The sequence below is a fragment of the Balaenoptera ricei genome, chromosome 2, assembly GCF_028023285.1.
Source record: "Balaenoptera ricei isolate mBalRic1 chromosome 2, mBalRic1.hap2, whole genome shotgun sequence".
NCBI classification, from domain to species: domain Eukaryota; kingdom Metazoa; phylum Chordata; class Mammalia; order Artiodactyla; family Balaenopteridae; genus Balaenoptera; species Balaenoptera ricei.
This window is the reverse complement of record NC_082640.1, coordinates 101652991-101667131: the sequence shown is the minus strand read 5'-3', so window position 1 is coordinate 101667131 and position 14141 is coordinate 101652991. Positions and strand designations below refer to the sequence as shown.

Sequence of the window (14141 nt, the reverse complement as noted above, 5' to 3'; positions counted from 1 at the left end):
TTGATTTCTAATCTCATAGTGTTGTGGTCAGAAAAGATGCTTGATATGATTTCAGTTTTCTTAAATTTGCTGAGGTTTGATTTGTGACCCAAGATGTGATCTATCCTGGAGAATGTTCCGTGCGCACTTGAGAAGAAAGTGTAATCTGCTGTTTTTGGATGGAATGTCCTGTACATATCAAATCTATCTGGTCTGTTGTGTCATTTAAAGCTTCTGTTTCCTTTTGAACCCAGTTTTGTCTGGCTCCAGTATCTGAACCACTCTTTTCTACTCCTGCTTCCAGTAGTATTATCTAATCATCTCCATAACTTAGTAACTTAGGTATTGTTGGCCCCAGTTTACAAATGAGCAAACTGAAGTTCAGAGAACTTTGTGGTGGCTAGTCTTGATAAGGCAAGATTTGAATCTAGCTCTGTGGGATCACAAAGTCATGCCTGTTCCTATGAGAATTGGTAGTATAGGCTGTAGAGGAGCAGAAAATTTACATTCTTGGTCTATAAAACTTATAAATCAAACAGATTCCTTTTGTTATTATTTCTTTTCTCCTGTAAAACTAACACAATGCCAGGAATATAGGAGAAAAATATTCAGGAAGTAATTGTGTGTGCTAAGTAAAAAGAGACGAAAGAATATGGGAACAATAGCTGCCTTCCTTTTTTTCTTATAAAAACGTCTCAATCGGATATTTTCCTCCTTAAGTTCTCAGCTTTAAAGTTACCTTCTCAGAAAAACCTTCTCTGACCACCTTTTTAAGTATACTCCTTATGCCATTATTTTCTATCACAGCAACTTGTTTATTTCCCTTATAGGACATCACAATTCATATTATTTATTGTTGTTACTTATGTTTAGTCTTTCTCTCACATAGTTGCCCATGGGGGCTAAGACCACAGTGGTCTTCTTCATAGATGTACCAGGAGCCCCTAATACAGTTTCTGCCACATAGTACGTATTAAGATATTTGTGAAAGAAAAAATTTGCACCAAAATCAGCAAATATTGCATACTTTCTGCAGAACAGTGTTTTTCACATTTCGATAAAGGGAAAAATTGTCATGAATGCCCAGTGTTGATAAAAATAATTTTATTGTAATATTGAATATGTATACACATTAAGCTAAGTATAAACTCAAGCATATTGCTCTTAAACAACTGTAAAACCAATTATTTTTACAAAGTAAATAAAACTACCAAACTGATAAATTCAAATTGACATTAATCTAATGCAGCTTCTCAGCATTGGCACTACTGACATTTTGGACTGGATAATTCTTTGCTGTGGGGGCTGTTCTGTGCATTGTAGGATGTTTAGCAGCATCCATGACCTCTACTTGCTAGATGCCAGTGGTATCCCCTGAGTTGTGGCAACCAAAAATATCTCCAGACATTACCGTGTCCCTTGGGGGCAAAATTGCCCCCACTGAGAACCACTGATCTAATGTAATATATACTGTTGTTTTGCTAAAACTAAATTGTCAACATTGAGTTTAATGGTAGAATGACTTTTCTGCAGATCTGGCTCTCTGTTTTCTATTTTGACTTCAGTAACTCTTATGAAGAGAATGCCTGTTCATATAAGTAGGTTGTACCAAATGGTACCAATAACTTTAAGGTATCGTTTGTTGTTTCAGAGTAACCAGACCTGGAACTTTTCTAAAACTCTGCCAACAAACACTGCTCAAATGCCAATTTTAATAAGAGTATCACTTAATAACTGAGTAGAGCTGTCCTAATAAGAAAAAATTGCTGACATGTATTGAGCACTTGCTATGTGCTTGGCATATGTGATTTACATGTATTAATTTATTTAATCCTCACAATTATCATCTTTATAGGTATGAAAACTGAGGCACAGAGGGGTATTGCTTGCCTAAGATTTCAAGCAAGTAAGAGGCAACTCAGGGATTCAAACCCAGGCAATCTGGCTCCAGAGACCAGGTTCTTAAGGACTATGTCATGCTACCTCTTAAGTTGTTAACTTGAAGATATGGTTAGCATTGTGTCATTAAAATCTACATTAAATGGAGTCCTAATCAAATTATTGTGGAATCAGTAACAGAAAAATTCTTCTTCACCTATTTATTACTACAGTTACTGTCACATAAAGATGGCTTCCACAAAATACAATACAATATGAATGTGAAATATTCTGAGTTCCTTGGGAGTAGTAAATATGTCTGATTTTGTTCACTATTTAATCTTGGAATGTTAGCACAGTGCCTGGGATAAGTACGTGGTCACTAAAAGTTGGTTGACTCTCCAAAGAAGATATACAATGGCCAATAAACAAATGAAAAGGTGATCAATATCACTAATCATTAGGGAAATGCAAATCAAAAGCACAATGAGATATCATTTTATACCCTTTAGGATGGTTATTACCAAAAAAACAGAAAATAACAAGTGTTGGTGGGGTTGTAGAGAAATTAGAACCCTTGTGCATTGCTGGTGGAAATGTAAAATGGTGCAGTCCCTGTGGAAAACGATATGGTGACTCCTCCAAAAATTAAACACAGAATTACCAAATGATCCAGCAGTTTTATTCCTGGGTATATACCCAAAAGAAGTGAAAGCAGGGACTCAAATAGATACTTGTACACCCATGTTCATAGCAGCATTATTCACAATAGCCAAAAGGCAGAAGCAACTCAGATGTCCATAGACAAATGAAGTGAATAAACAAAATGCGGCATGTACATACAATGGAATATTATTCAGCCTTAGAAAGGAGAGAAATTCTAACACGTGCTACAACATGGATGAACCTTGAAGACACTATGCTAAGTGAAATAAGCCAGTCACGAAAGGATAAATATTGTAGAGTAATCAAATTCATAGAGACAGAAATTAGAAGGGTACTTGCCAGGGTGTGTGGGGGAAGGAACAATGGGGAGTCATTGTTCAAGAGGTACAGAGTTTTAGTTTGGGAAGATGAAAAAGTTCTGGAGATGGATGGTGGTGATGGTTGCACAACATAGTGAATGCACTTAATGCCACTAAACTGTACACTTGATAATGGCTAAAATGGTAACTTTTATGTATATTTTGCTATGATTTTTTTCTTAGTTGATTGAATGAATACATTCTCCCACTACTATTTTTCTGCTTGAACTGCTGTGAAATCTTTACATACCATATTAGGCTATCATTTGGCCATGATTTAAATTAAAAATACAAATGAAAATATGGACACTAAATTATATGTCCAGTTATAAGGTGCTTTTACAGATTATACTATGCTACATTAATTTTACATTTTTATCAAAATGAAAACAAAATTTAAATTTTCATAGAGAATTTGTAAATCCTAAGAATATGTCTGAGAAACCTCTGGAATCTGCAGAACCACGAGTCAGCAATATTGCTCAAGAGACTTTGTTGCAACCAGATCAAAAACCCCATATATCCTTATAGACCATCCCAGGAAGATTCCGTAAGGAATAGGTTATATACTTAGCCATGAAAAAGAATGAAATCTTGCCATTTGCGACAACATGGATGGGCCTGGAGGATATTATGCTTAGTGAAATAAGTCAGACAGAGAAAGACAAATACTTTATGATTTCACTTATATGTGGAATTTAGAAAACAAAACAAACAGACAAACATATCAAGACAGAAACAGATACATAGATACAGAGAACAAATGGTGGTCGCCAGAAGGGAGAGGGATAGGGGGAGGGATGAAATAGGTGAAGGGTATTAAGAGGTACACACTACCAGTTACAAAATAAACAAGTCACGGGCATGTAATGTACAGCACAGGAATATAGTCAGTCTTTTTTTTTTTATAAATTTATTTATTTATTTATTTTGGGCTGTGTCGGGTCATTGCTGCTGCACATGGTCTCAGTAGTTGTGGCTCGCGGGCTCTAGAGCGCAGGCTCAGTAGTTGTGGCACACGGGCTTAGTTGCTCCGCGGCATGTGGGATCTTCCCGGACCAGGGATAGAACCTGTGTCCCCTGCATTGGCGGGCAGATTCTTAACCACTGTGCCACCAGGGAAGCCCCTAGTCAGTCTTTTATAATAAGTTAGTATGGTGTGTAATCTGTAAAAATACTGAATCACTATGTTGTATACCTGAAACCAATATAATATTTATACTTCAGTTAAAAAAAAAGCAGGTAGTAGTGGCTGCCTCTGCGGAGGTTGACTTATTTTTAATGTATACCATTTTGTACTGTTTAAATTCTTTACCATGAATTACTGCCTATTTCAATAAATAACTAATTAAGTTGGGACTGGGGAACAACGTCTTTGGTAGTGATTTGGAAATACTTTTGTTATCTAGAACTTACCAGTCTTAAATAGCCATCTTGCAAAGGGAGACAATCGTTCTAGTGAGCAGTGAGTAGCGGGCATCAGCGTTTTTAGCATTATTCCTCTCCTGCAGGTGTCACAGGACTTCCCATTTCTCCATCCCAGTGAAACCAGTGTCCTGAATCGACTCTGCCGGCTGGGCACAGACTACATTCGTTTCATCGAGTTCACTGAACAGTACACGGGCCATGTGCAGCAGCAGGTAGGTTCCTGTTCTCAGGGAAGGCACACCTCCCCAGGGCTGGAGCTATGTCAAGCTTTCAATGAATCCATTGGTAATTCATGTGATGTAAGTGTCAAGAAGTTATGAATTTCTCATCACTGGAATTATTCAAGTGAAGGCAAAGTGACTGTACCTCAGACAAGGGGAAAATATACATGGGAACCAATTTAGGCAGATGGATGTAAGAGAAAGTATGCTTTGCCCAAGTTTTAAGAGACCTGAATTAAATCAGTTTGAGCTGGACCAGAGTTCCAGTCCCAGAGGTGAAAACACAAAGCATTATTTCAAATTCCTTTGCCACTCTGCTTCTAACTACCGTAGTCACATTGAGGCAGGCAACTAAAATCTTCAGGCTTCCTTTTTCTTATATGTAAATAAGAGTTAAACTGGAGAAGGTTCTTGGCATGTGGTAAGACTTAATAAATATTATTGATTAATATAAATTAATTGGAAGTCAGTGCTTTATAGTGTAGAGACCAAAGATCTGTTTTCCTGTCCATCACTTATTGGCCATAGACTGCTTAGCAGTAACCTGAGGCTCAGTTTCCTTACCTATAAAATGGGGATAGATAGTACCTATCTAATAGGGTTGTGGGGATTAAACAAGGTAATTCATGCAAAGTGCCTGGCATATGGTAGACACTCAAATTTTTTTTTTTAAGAGAAATTTTAAAGTTCTCTTTTACTTTTAACAGTCTGCAATTCTGTCAGTGGTAAGTAAGAAGATTGCTGCATTGTGTGACTCTGATTCAATGATGACTATTTCCCAGTGGAAAGAATGATTCTGGTCGAAGAGAAAGGCAAAGACTTCTAGAAAGGAAAAGGAAGGATGGTTTTCTGAAAAATGCAGTCAGTACCACCTGGCCCCTGTTATATAAACTGGTTGTCAGGCCCTTGGTGGTAATCTATAGGACAAAGGAGTCAGAGAATAATGCCTTATATTTTCATCTCTGGGACAGGGATTCTGATTCAAACAGATTTTGTTGCAGAGAAAAGAATTTAAAATCTAATCAATGCCAGGGACTTCCCTGGTGGTGCAGTGGTTAAGAATCCGCCTGCCAAGGCAGGGGACACGGGTTCGAGCCCTGGTCCAGGAAGATCCCACATGCTGCGGAGCCCATGAGCCACAACTACTAAGCCTGTGCTCTAGAGCCCGCGAGCCACAACTACTGAGCCCACGTGCCACAACTACTGAAGCCTACGTGCCTAGAGCCCATGCTCCACAGCAAGAGAAGCCACCGCAATGAGAAGCCCGTGCACTGCAACGAAGAGTAGCCCCCGCTCGCCGCAACTAGAGAAAGCCCGCGTGCAGCAACGAAGACCCAACGCAGCCAAAAATAAATAAATAAATTTATATTAAAAAAACCCTAATCAATGCCAGTTTGCTATGAAGTCATAATAATGAGAACACAATGATCAAAGTTGGAACCTGTATACATATTAATATAGATGAAAAGGGCTCTTTCAGTGTTTGTATATAATACTTTAAAAAAACCAAACCTGTCCTATATTCGTGTGACTATGTGGATCTTATATGTGAATTCCTACTTTCCCAAATTCTAAAGATATTTGTAGTACCTCTTTTTTTTTTGAAAAGTAAAAGCAGTCTCATTTTTTCTTTCATTTTGTGATAAATGAAGACATTCAGTTCTCTGGAATGACATGACCAAAACAAAATCACCTGGTTGTAAGCCAATCTGGTCTGTTGCCCGTGCTGTTCTTATTATAGCTGGGAACATTTATCTCCAGGAACTACTAGTATCCTTTGCAGCATCCTCTGGCTACAGTGTGCCTTATAACCTCTGAGCCCAAGCTTCCTACCACATTTGTTGCTGAATTCTGCTATGGTATCTACCACCACCAGAGCCTGACCACGCAAATCAGTACATAGCCAGAAAGGCTAGTCATCGTGGCCTCTAGTCAACTATTAACTGCAATTCCCCCGTGTAGAAGAAGAATGCTTTTACAAAAAAACTGCAGCTTTCTTGAAAGACAAACCATATTTGTTAATAGCCTCTTGGTGAGTGTCTTCTAACTCCCCACGTTGGCTATCAGGTTCGTGTTTTTGATGAATTGCCATCTAGGCAGGAGAAGGGTTGTTAGAAGGAGGACTGAGTTCATTTTATTTATTCAGTAAATAGTTACCATCTGTTCAAAGAACTGTGCTAGGAAATGAAATGCAAAGATGAACAAAATATGGGCCCTTGCTTCATGAAGCTCTTGGTCTAGTGAGGGGACAGATAAACAAAAGTTCAGTTCCAGCACTAAACGGGGATGCTATGAAAGCAATAAAGGGGAGCTATTAATTCCCTAGGGAGAGTTAGAAAGGGCTTTGCAGGGAAGAGTTGCTGGAGTTGGGTCCTGCAGGAAGAGTAGGTATTTGTCACAAACATGAGCACATAGTTATAAGCAGACCACACTCATTCACAGGGGTGAGAGATAGAAACAAGGCACATTCAGGGAACTGCTGAGTAATTTGTAAATGAAGATGTGACGTTGGAAGCAGTTAAAGATAATTTTGGAGAGAGAGTAAGGGCCAGAATACAGAAGTTGTTGTATACCATGTAGAGGAGTTTAGATATTACTCTGGGGCAAGGGGAAACCACCAAAGGGATTTAAGCTAGAAGTTATAAGGTTAGAATTGAGCTGTTGAAAAACCTCTAGTGACAGTATGGAGTAATACCTGGTTGTTTGTAACATCTGAGCCACTTGGAAAATGAAAACATTATCACATTTTAAAAGGTCTCTTCAGTCAGGTTTTCCTCTCATTGAAGCGCTGCTTTGATAGGGAATTATTTAAACCAAAAAATGTCATTAATAAGGGATAATGTCTTCCTTGGGTTTCAGGGTCTGAGCTGAAAAGTTGACTTCTCTTTGTTTGATTTCAGGATCACCATCCATCTCAGCAGGGCCAAGGTGGGTCACATGGAATCTACCTAAGGGCCTTCTGCACGGGGCTGGATTCAGTTTTGCAGCCTTATCGCCAAGCACTGCTTGATTTGGAACAAGAGGTGAGAAGAAATACGGGAAGGAACACCTCTGGGACAGCAGATGAGGACATGTTCCTGATTTGAAATGCCCTTTGATACGGTCAGGTGGTTAAGAATGAGCTATTTTCTGCGTGGCTGGAGGTTAAGTGTGCTCTCTGTGATTGCCCAAGCCATGATCAAAGTGGCGAGTGGATCACGGCAAAGGTTCCTGAGTGAGTTTAGAAGAGCCCTAGCTTTGGTTTTGTCATCACCTGAAAATCAACATTAATAATCTTCTATAAATGACCAATTCTCAATACCCTAAAATGAACGCTAAGCCTACTCTCACATTCGCTTCCGGTTTTCATAGATGAAATAGATTCGAGATATTTTATATGGAGCCATAATCAGAGTGTTTTTTTGTTGCAGTTCCTGGCTGACCCCCATCTCTCCATATCACATGTCAATTACTCCTTAGATCAGGTATGATGCCCAGATAACAAAATGCTTTGGAATCTGTTGATATCATTAGAATAATCTAACTTAAAATATTATTTTTGAGAACTTTTTTCCTTCTGGATTCAGAGCCCAGCATTTGATATTCTGTGTGCTTTCCTAGATCAGAACTGTTTGAAAAGTTCCAAATTTAGTGAAAACTTACTGTGTGATGTTAATGCTCTAGATTGGCCTCAGTATTAACAATTATGCTAGCCTCAAACATAGAAACTGCTTCTGTCTGCCATTCTCTTTCTATCTGCAGCCAACCCCTGTAGCAAATTGCCTTAGGATACTGGATCTTGGCTGTTCTGTGGTATTGCCATCTTTATGTTAAGTGGGACTATTTAGAAACAAAGGCATTTCCTGAGTTAATTTTTTTTCCTTGTATTTGATTATATACCATCCTAATTATTCTCTCCTTTGCAGTTCCAGCTCCTTTTCCCCTCTGTGATGGTTGTAGTAGAACAAATTAAAAGTCAAAAGGTGAGAACTTTCCTTTTTCCTTTTGCTCTGGTAAGCACCAAGGAAATACTCATAATTAATTTTCCTTTACATTCTTTTTTGAAGAGCCTAGTTTTCAGTAGTTTTTATTATTTATTTATTCATTCAGTGATAGCTGCTTGAGTATCATGCTAAGTATCAGGAATGCAAAAATAAGTTAGGACCCTGCCCTTAAGCACCTCCTGGTCCAGAAGGTGGGGGAAATGATAATAGATATACCCAAGAATGCTGCTGGGTAAGAGAACAATGCTATGGATACTTGGAGGTGAGAGCTTTTTACACTAAGGATTCAGAACTGTTGGATATGGATCTTGAGGAGAAGCAGAAAGTTAATCCTTAGAAAGAAAGAAGGTAGTAGGTTTATCGTTAGGGTACTGGCAGTTTTCTGAGAATTGTTAAATCATTGGGTGAAACCCAGATGTTTATTATATTAGTTAAATATGCCTATTCTTATCACAAGTTTTTATCATATGCATTGAAAAGTTAGGGTCTCCAGTGTCCAGAGAATGTCTTTTCTGGGTAGAACTAATAATTCTGAGATGCTTTAAGATTTTACATTAGAAGAAGTATCTACTGGTTCATAATTGGATCAAAAAGGACAAATGGATTAAATATGTTTAGTTCATTCATGTTCTTAAGCTGTTATATTTGTGCCTTAGCTTATTAAGAGTGTTCATTTGAATATAACTAACTAGTCAGTTTGCCAGGTTGCTACTTGATTTTTTTGCTGTATAAGTCTAGAAACTTACCCTCTGCTGCATTCATTCTGTGCTAGCAGAGCCAGCAGGGGAAATGCTGTTTGACCCTGTAAAGCTGATGGCCCTCATCAAATAACATCGAGCTTTTATTGTGCACTTGTTGCATACCAGGCTCTGTGCTAAGTGCTTTACATGCATTATCACAGTCAATCCTCTAAAAAATCAAATAGGTTAAGGAATGTGCTTAGGGTCACACAGATGGTAGTAAATGGTACAACTAGGATATAAACCCAGGGCTGTCTGACTCCAAAGACTATGCTCTTAACCACTCTACTAAACCATCTTCCAAAATTGGAGGGGAACTTCTAGGTAAGTGGGGTTAGTGTAAGGGTCCATACATGCCGGCACATCTCAGTTGACTTTGAGCTTCCGTTGGCCACAGGAAGGAGAGTGGAAAATGAGTAGAGGGATTGCAGATGGGTGAACCTTCCTTCCTGCCAAGGAGGTTGTAGGAAGCTGAGTGCTAAGGCTCTAAAAAATGAGGTTGTGGGTGAGAATGGGGGAGTGCAAACAGGCACAGGGGATCCTTTTAGAGTGATGGAAATGTCATAAAACTGGATTACGGTGATGGTTGCACAATGCTGTAAATTTACTAAAAATTGTTGAAAGTACCCTTAAAATAGGTGAATTTATTGTATATAAATTATACCTCAATAAAGCAGTTAAAAAAAAAAAAACAGAGGCAAAAGGACATTGAAAGAGGAAGCAGATTTTTAGAAAAGCGTATACCTTGTGAGTAGTCTGAATTAGGCCTTAATCTGAAGTAAGAGCTTTCTTTACCTCTTTTCTTGGAATTTCAACTCTAAATGATTCTGGTTTTTCCTTAGTGCAGTAGTTCTCAAACTTCATTGTGCATTAGAATCACCTGGAGCAGATTGTTAAAACCAGATCGCTGGGCCCTACCCCAGAGATTCTGATTCAGTAGGTCTGGAGTGAGGCCCAAGATTTTGCATTTCTTACAAGTTTCCAGGTGATGCACATGCTGCTGGGGGATGGGGTGGGATGGGGAGGGGCAGGGAGGTGGAGGGTCCATAATTCGAGAACAACTATTGTGATGTTGTGATTTATAATAAGAAATATAGATTTGGTCTTTGTCCCATTTCTGGCACAGAGCTTCTAAAACTCAGAATTTCCTAAGTAATAAGGGCAGTAAAGGTGTCTTGATATTCATAACAAACCCCTTTCTACCACACCTGAGTTTGTTAATGAGGTGATTTTGGGAAAGCACTTAAGTATGGGGCTGGTTGCCAGGGGGAACCACCCATGTGATTGGAGAGTTGGAACTTTCAGTCCCACCATTCCCACCTGACCTCTGGGGAGAGAGGAGGGCAGAGGGCAGAGAGCTGGAAATTGAGTTCAATCACCAATGGCCAGTGATTTCATTAATCCTGCCTGTGTAATGAAGGCTCCATAAAAACCCAAAAGGACGGGGTTTGGAGAGCTTCCAGGTTGGTGAACCAGAGTGCCTCTGTGTGCCACCATGCCAGGCAGAAGCTCCTTTGTTCGGGACCTCGCCCTATGTATCCTTTTCATCTGGGTGTTGATTCGTATCCTTTAGTATCCTTCATAATAAATAGGTAATCTAGTGAATAAGTGGGTTTCCTGAGTTCTGTGAGCTGCTCTAGCAAATTAGTGGAATCCAGGGAGGGGGAACCTCTGATCTATTAATCAGCCAGTTAGAAGCACAGGGAACAACCTGAACTTGTGATTGGCGTCAGAAATGGAGGGCAGTCTTGTGGGACTGAGCCCTTAACCTGTGGAATCTGATGCTATCTCTGGGTGGATCATATCAGAATTGCGTTGGATTGTAGGCCCCCCAAGCTGGTGTCAGAGGATTGCTTGGTAGTGTGGGGAAACCCCCCACACGTTGGAATTGGAGTCAGAATCAGAACTATACAAAAATCTTATGAGAAAGTTTATCCCCATTCTCTGCAGATTGTGCCCTCTTGATTGAGTATAGAATATGAGATTGTGCTACATGAACTATTAAAATGGAATTCAGCTTGACAAGGCTGTATTTTCTACAGATTCATGGTTGTCAAATCCTGGAAACAGTGTACAAACACAGCTGTGGAGGTTTGCCTCCTGTTCGCAGTGCACTAGAAAAGTAAGTCATGGCTTCACTGGGGCTGGGAGGGGGAGTGGGTGGTCAAGTGACTTGATTTTGCACAAGTTTTATTTTCAGGTCATCTCAGGTTTCCTTCTGGGAAAAGTTATGACCAGGATGGAAAAGCCCCATGAGCAAAGGAGCCCATGTAATCCTTACGGTGGCTCAGAAATTGCAAAAAGGGGGTTTTAATAAAGTGTTGAGTATTGAAGCAAGGCTCTAAATGCCTGGATGACCTTGAGGCAGTCCTTTTTCATTTTTGGATCTCATTATCCTTGGAGAATTTCCACTACATGTGCTGGATTATGCTTAACTATGTCTAAATATATGTATTTTGAGTAGCTTTATAATCTTATAATGCCACTCTTAAGAATTTTATCCTAACAAAATTATTCAAAAGAAGAAAATAACCATATGCACGATCATTATTCACTGCAATGTTGTCTACTGTATTAAGAAATTAGAAAATTACCAGCAGCAGAAGAAAGCTGATTAAAGATATATTCACTTGATAGACTATAATGCAATTAAAATTACAAATACTATAACAACAGGTAAAAATATGTTTTATAATACTATCTGAAAAAAGGATACAAAATTTTATGATTACAACTGTATTAAATGTGGAGTATGATCAAAGACTGCCTGTAGAATGTTCCACAATCTGGATTTTTCTGATTATTTCCTCATGATTAGATTCAGGTTGAACATTTTTGGCAAGAATACTACATAGGTTATATTATTTCCTGTTACAGCATATCAGAAAGCACAAAAAGTAAGTTTGTCCCATTACTGGTGTTAAGTTTCATCACTTGGTTTAGGTGTTTTCCACCAGATCTCTCTGTTTTAGAGGGACGTTTTCCCCTTTGTCATTAATATGTTCTCTGAGATGTGATCCCTTGAGACCATGTGAATATCCCATTCTCCTTTCTGCATTTTGTTTCAGTCTCTGCATTTTGTTGGATAATACTTTTTCAGGTATATCAGCTTCTCACATACTGAATCTACTTTCCTTATGTGATTCCAACAAAAATAAAAACTAATTTAATACTGTGTTAGCCAAAAAGAGACTCCTGTAAGTCCATTTAATTTTAAAAGGGATCATCCATTTTGAAACTTACTTTACTCAAAAAGAGGGAAAAAAATGTGCTTCTTCTAAAAGACTATCAGAACATTTACTGAACATTTCAGACTTTAGTACACTGGTTAAAAGTTTGGAAATTTACCACTTAGTTCATCTGCAGACATTTAAGTTAAAATAGCACAGTTATTTTTAGCTTAATTGGTCATTTCCCTTCTGCTGACCAAACCCTCAGGCCTCTGTTTATCCTGTAGCAGTTTAAAGCATGGGTTTAGTGTCCTCTTAGTGGACTTGTAAGGCTCTTGCTTTCCTCTCCACTCAGAATCCTGGCCGTGTGTCACGGGGTCATGTACAAGCAGCTCTCAGCCTGGATGCTACATGGACTCCTCTTGGACCAGCACGAAGAGTTCTTTATCAAACAGGGTCCATCTTCTGGTAATGTCAGTGCCCAGCCAGAAGAGGATGAGGAGGATCTGGGCATTGGGGGACTGACAGGAAAACAACTGAGAGAACTCCAGGACTTGGTGAGAGCCCAACCAGAAGCCTAGCCTTCTCCTGCCAGGAGTCGGAAAAGTCTACAGCTAGATGACCTTTAGGTGACTTGTCCTTTCCCCCAGCCCCCAGCTCATCATAGTCTGGGCACCTTCCATAAATTCTTTAAATGTAAACACTTGGCTTTATCTTGGCTTAATACTTAAACTTAATGCCTAACAATGTGAGACTATAAAATAGAAAATATATTTGTGAGATTCCTTTTGTTTCCCCTCTTCCTGGTATACGCATTTAAGAGAATAATAATAAGTCTTGTCTCTTCAGGTAGTCTTGTAGGTACCCAGAGCTTTTACATGCAATTTAGAGTTTTGATTAGACTCCCCAAAGTCCTCTATTGTTCTTATTCATTCATCCATTCATTTATCCTGTTACAACGTTTTATTGAATGCCTGTTATATGCCAGGTACTGTTCCACATGCCACAACTGCATAAACAAATAAAATGTAGTAGTCCCTGTCCTTAAAGAGCTTATAGTTTAGTGGAAGATATATTACAGTGTACTAAGTGCTCTGGAAAGAGTAAGTATGGGTACTCTGGGAACATGGTCTTAGAGTAACTAGAGACGGCTTTTCAGTGGAATGTATGTCTAAATTGCAAAGAATTTGGGAGGAGGACTTCCCTCACGGTCCAGTGGTTAAAACTCCGAGCTTCCAATGCAGGGGGTGCGGGTTTGATCCCTGGTCGGGGAACTAAGATCCCACATGCCGCACGGTCAAAAAGAAAAAAAAAAATTCCAAGCAAAGGGAAGGACTGTGTAAAGTACAGAGGCCATGAAGGACATGGCTCATTTGGGGAAGCATTAGTAATTCAATTGAGAGAGTCAGGTAAATAAAGGCTGAGATGTAGAGTGTAAGGGACAGTAGGGAGGGTGTGGGAAGTGGCAGTCAATGAAGCTTTTGAGATGAGCAGAGGTAAGATCATGAAAGCCCTTGTAAACAATGGGAAGAAATTTAGACTTGAGCCTGAAGAGAGCTGGGAACCGTGAAGAATTTTAGGCAAGAGGTTAACCTACCTCTGTATGTTAGATCAGACTTTATGATAGATCACTCTAGAAACTGTGTGGGGAATCGTTTTTTTAAAAATTAACATTAGCAGCAAGTAGGTCAGTTAGAAGAATGTTGGGGACATTAGC

At 39.2% G+C, this 14141-nt stretch overlaps 1 protein-coding gene across 5 annotated transcripts in view; it reads left to right on the top strand.

Moving 5' to 3' along the window:
- TUBGCP4 (tubulin gamma complex component 4) overlaps positions 1 to 14141 on the top strand; it is a 47808-nt gene that overhangs the window by 4913 nt on the left and 28754 nt on the right. For all 5 annotated transcript variants that reach the window (XR_009500848.1, XR_009500847.1, XM_059913472.1 and 2 more), the window contains exons 2-7: positions 4394 to 4522; positions 7432 to 7554; positions 7942 to 7995; positions 8437 to 8493; positions 11297 to 11376; positions 12780 to 12981. Coding sequence is in view for 3 of the 5 variants with exons in the window: in XM_059913472.1 (XP_059769455.1) it covers positions 4394 to 4522; positions 7432 to 7554; positions 7942 to 7995; positions 8437 to 8493; positions 11297 to 11376; positions 12780 to 12981 (645 nt within the window). In the remaining 2 variants the exon portion in view is untranslated. The remainder of the gene's footprint in view (positions 1 to 4393; positions 4523 to 7431; positions 7555 to 7941; positions 7996 to 8436; positions 8494 to 11296; positions 11377 to 12779; positions 12982 to 14141) is intronic.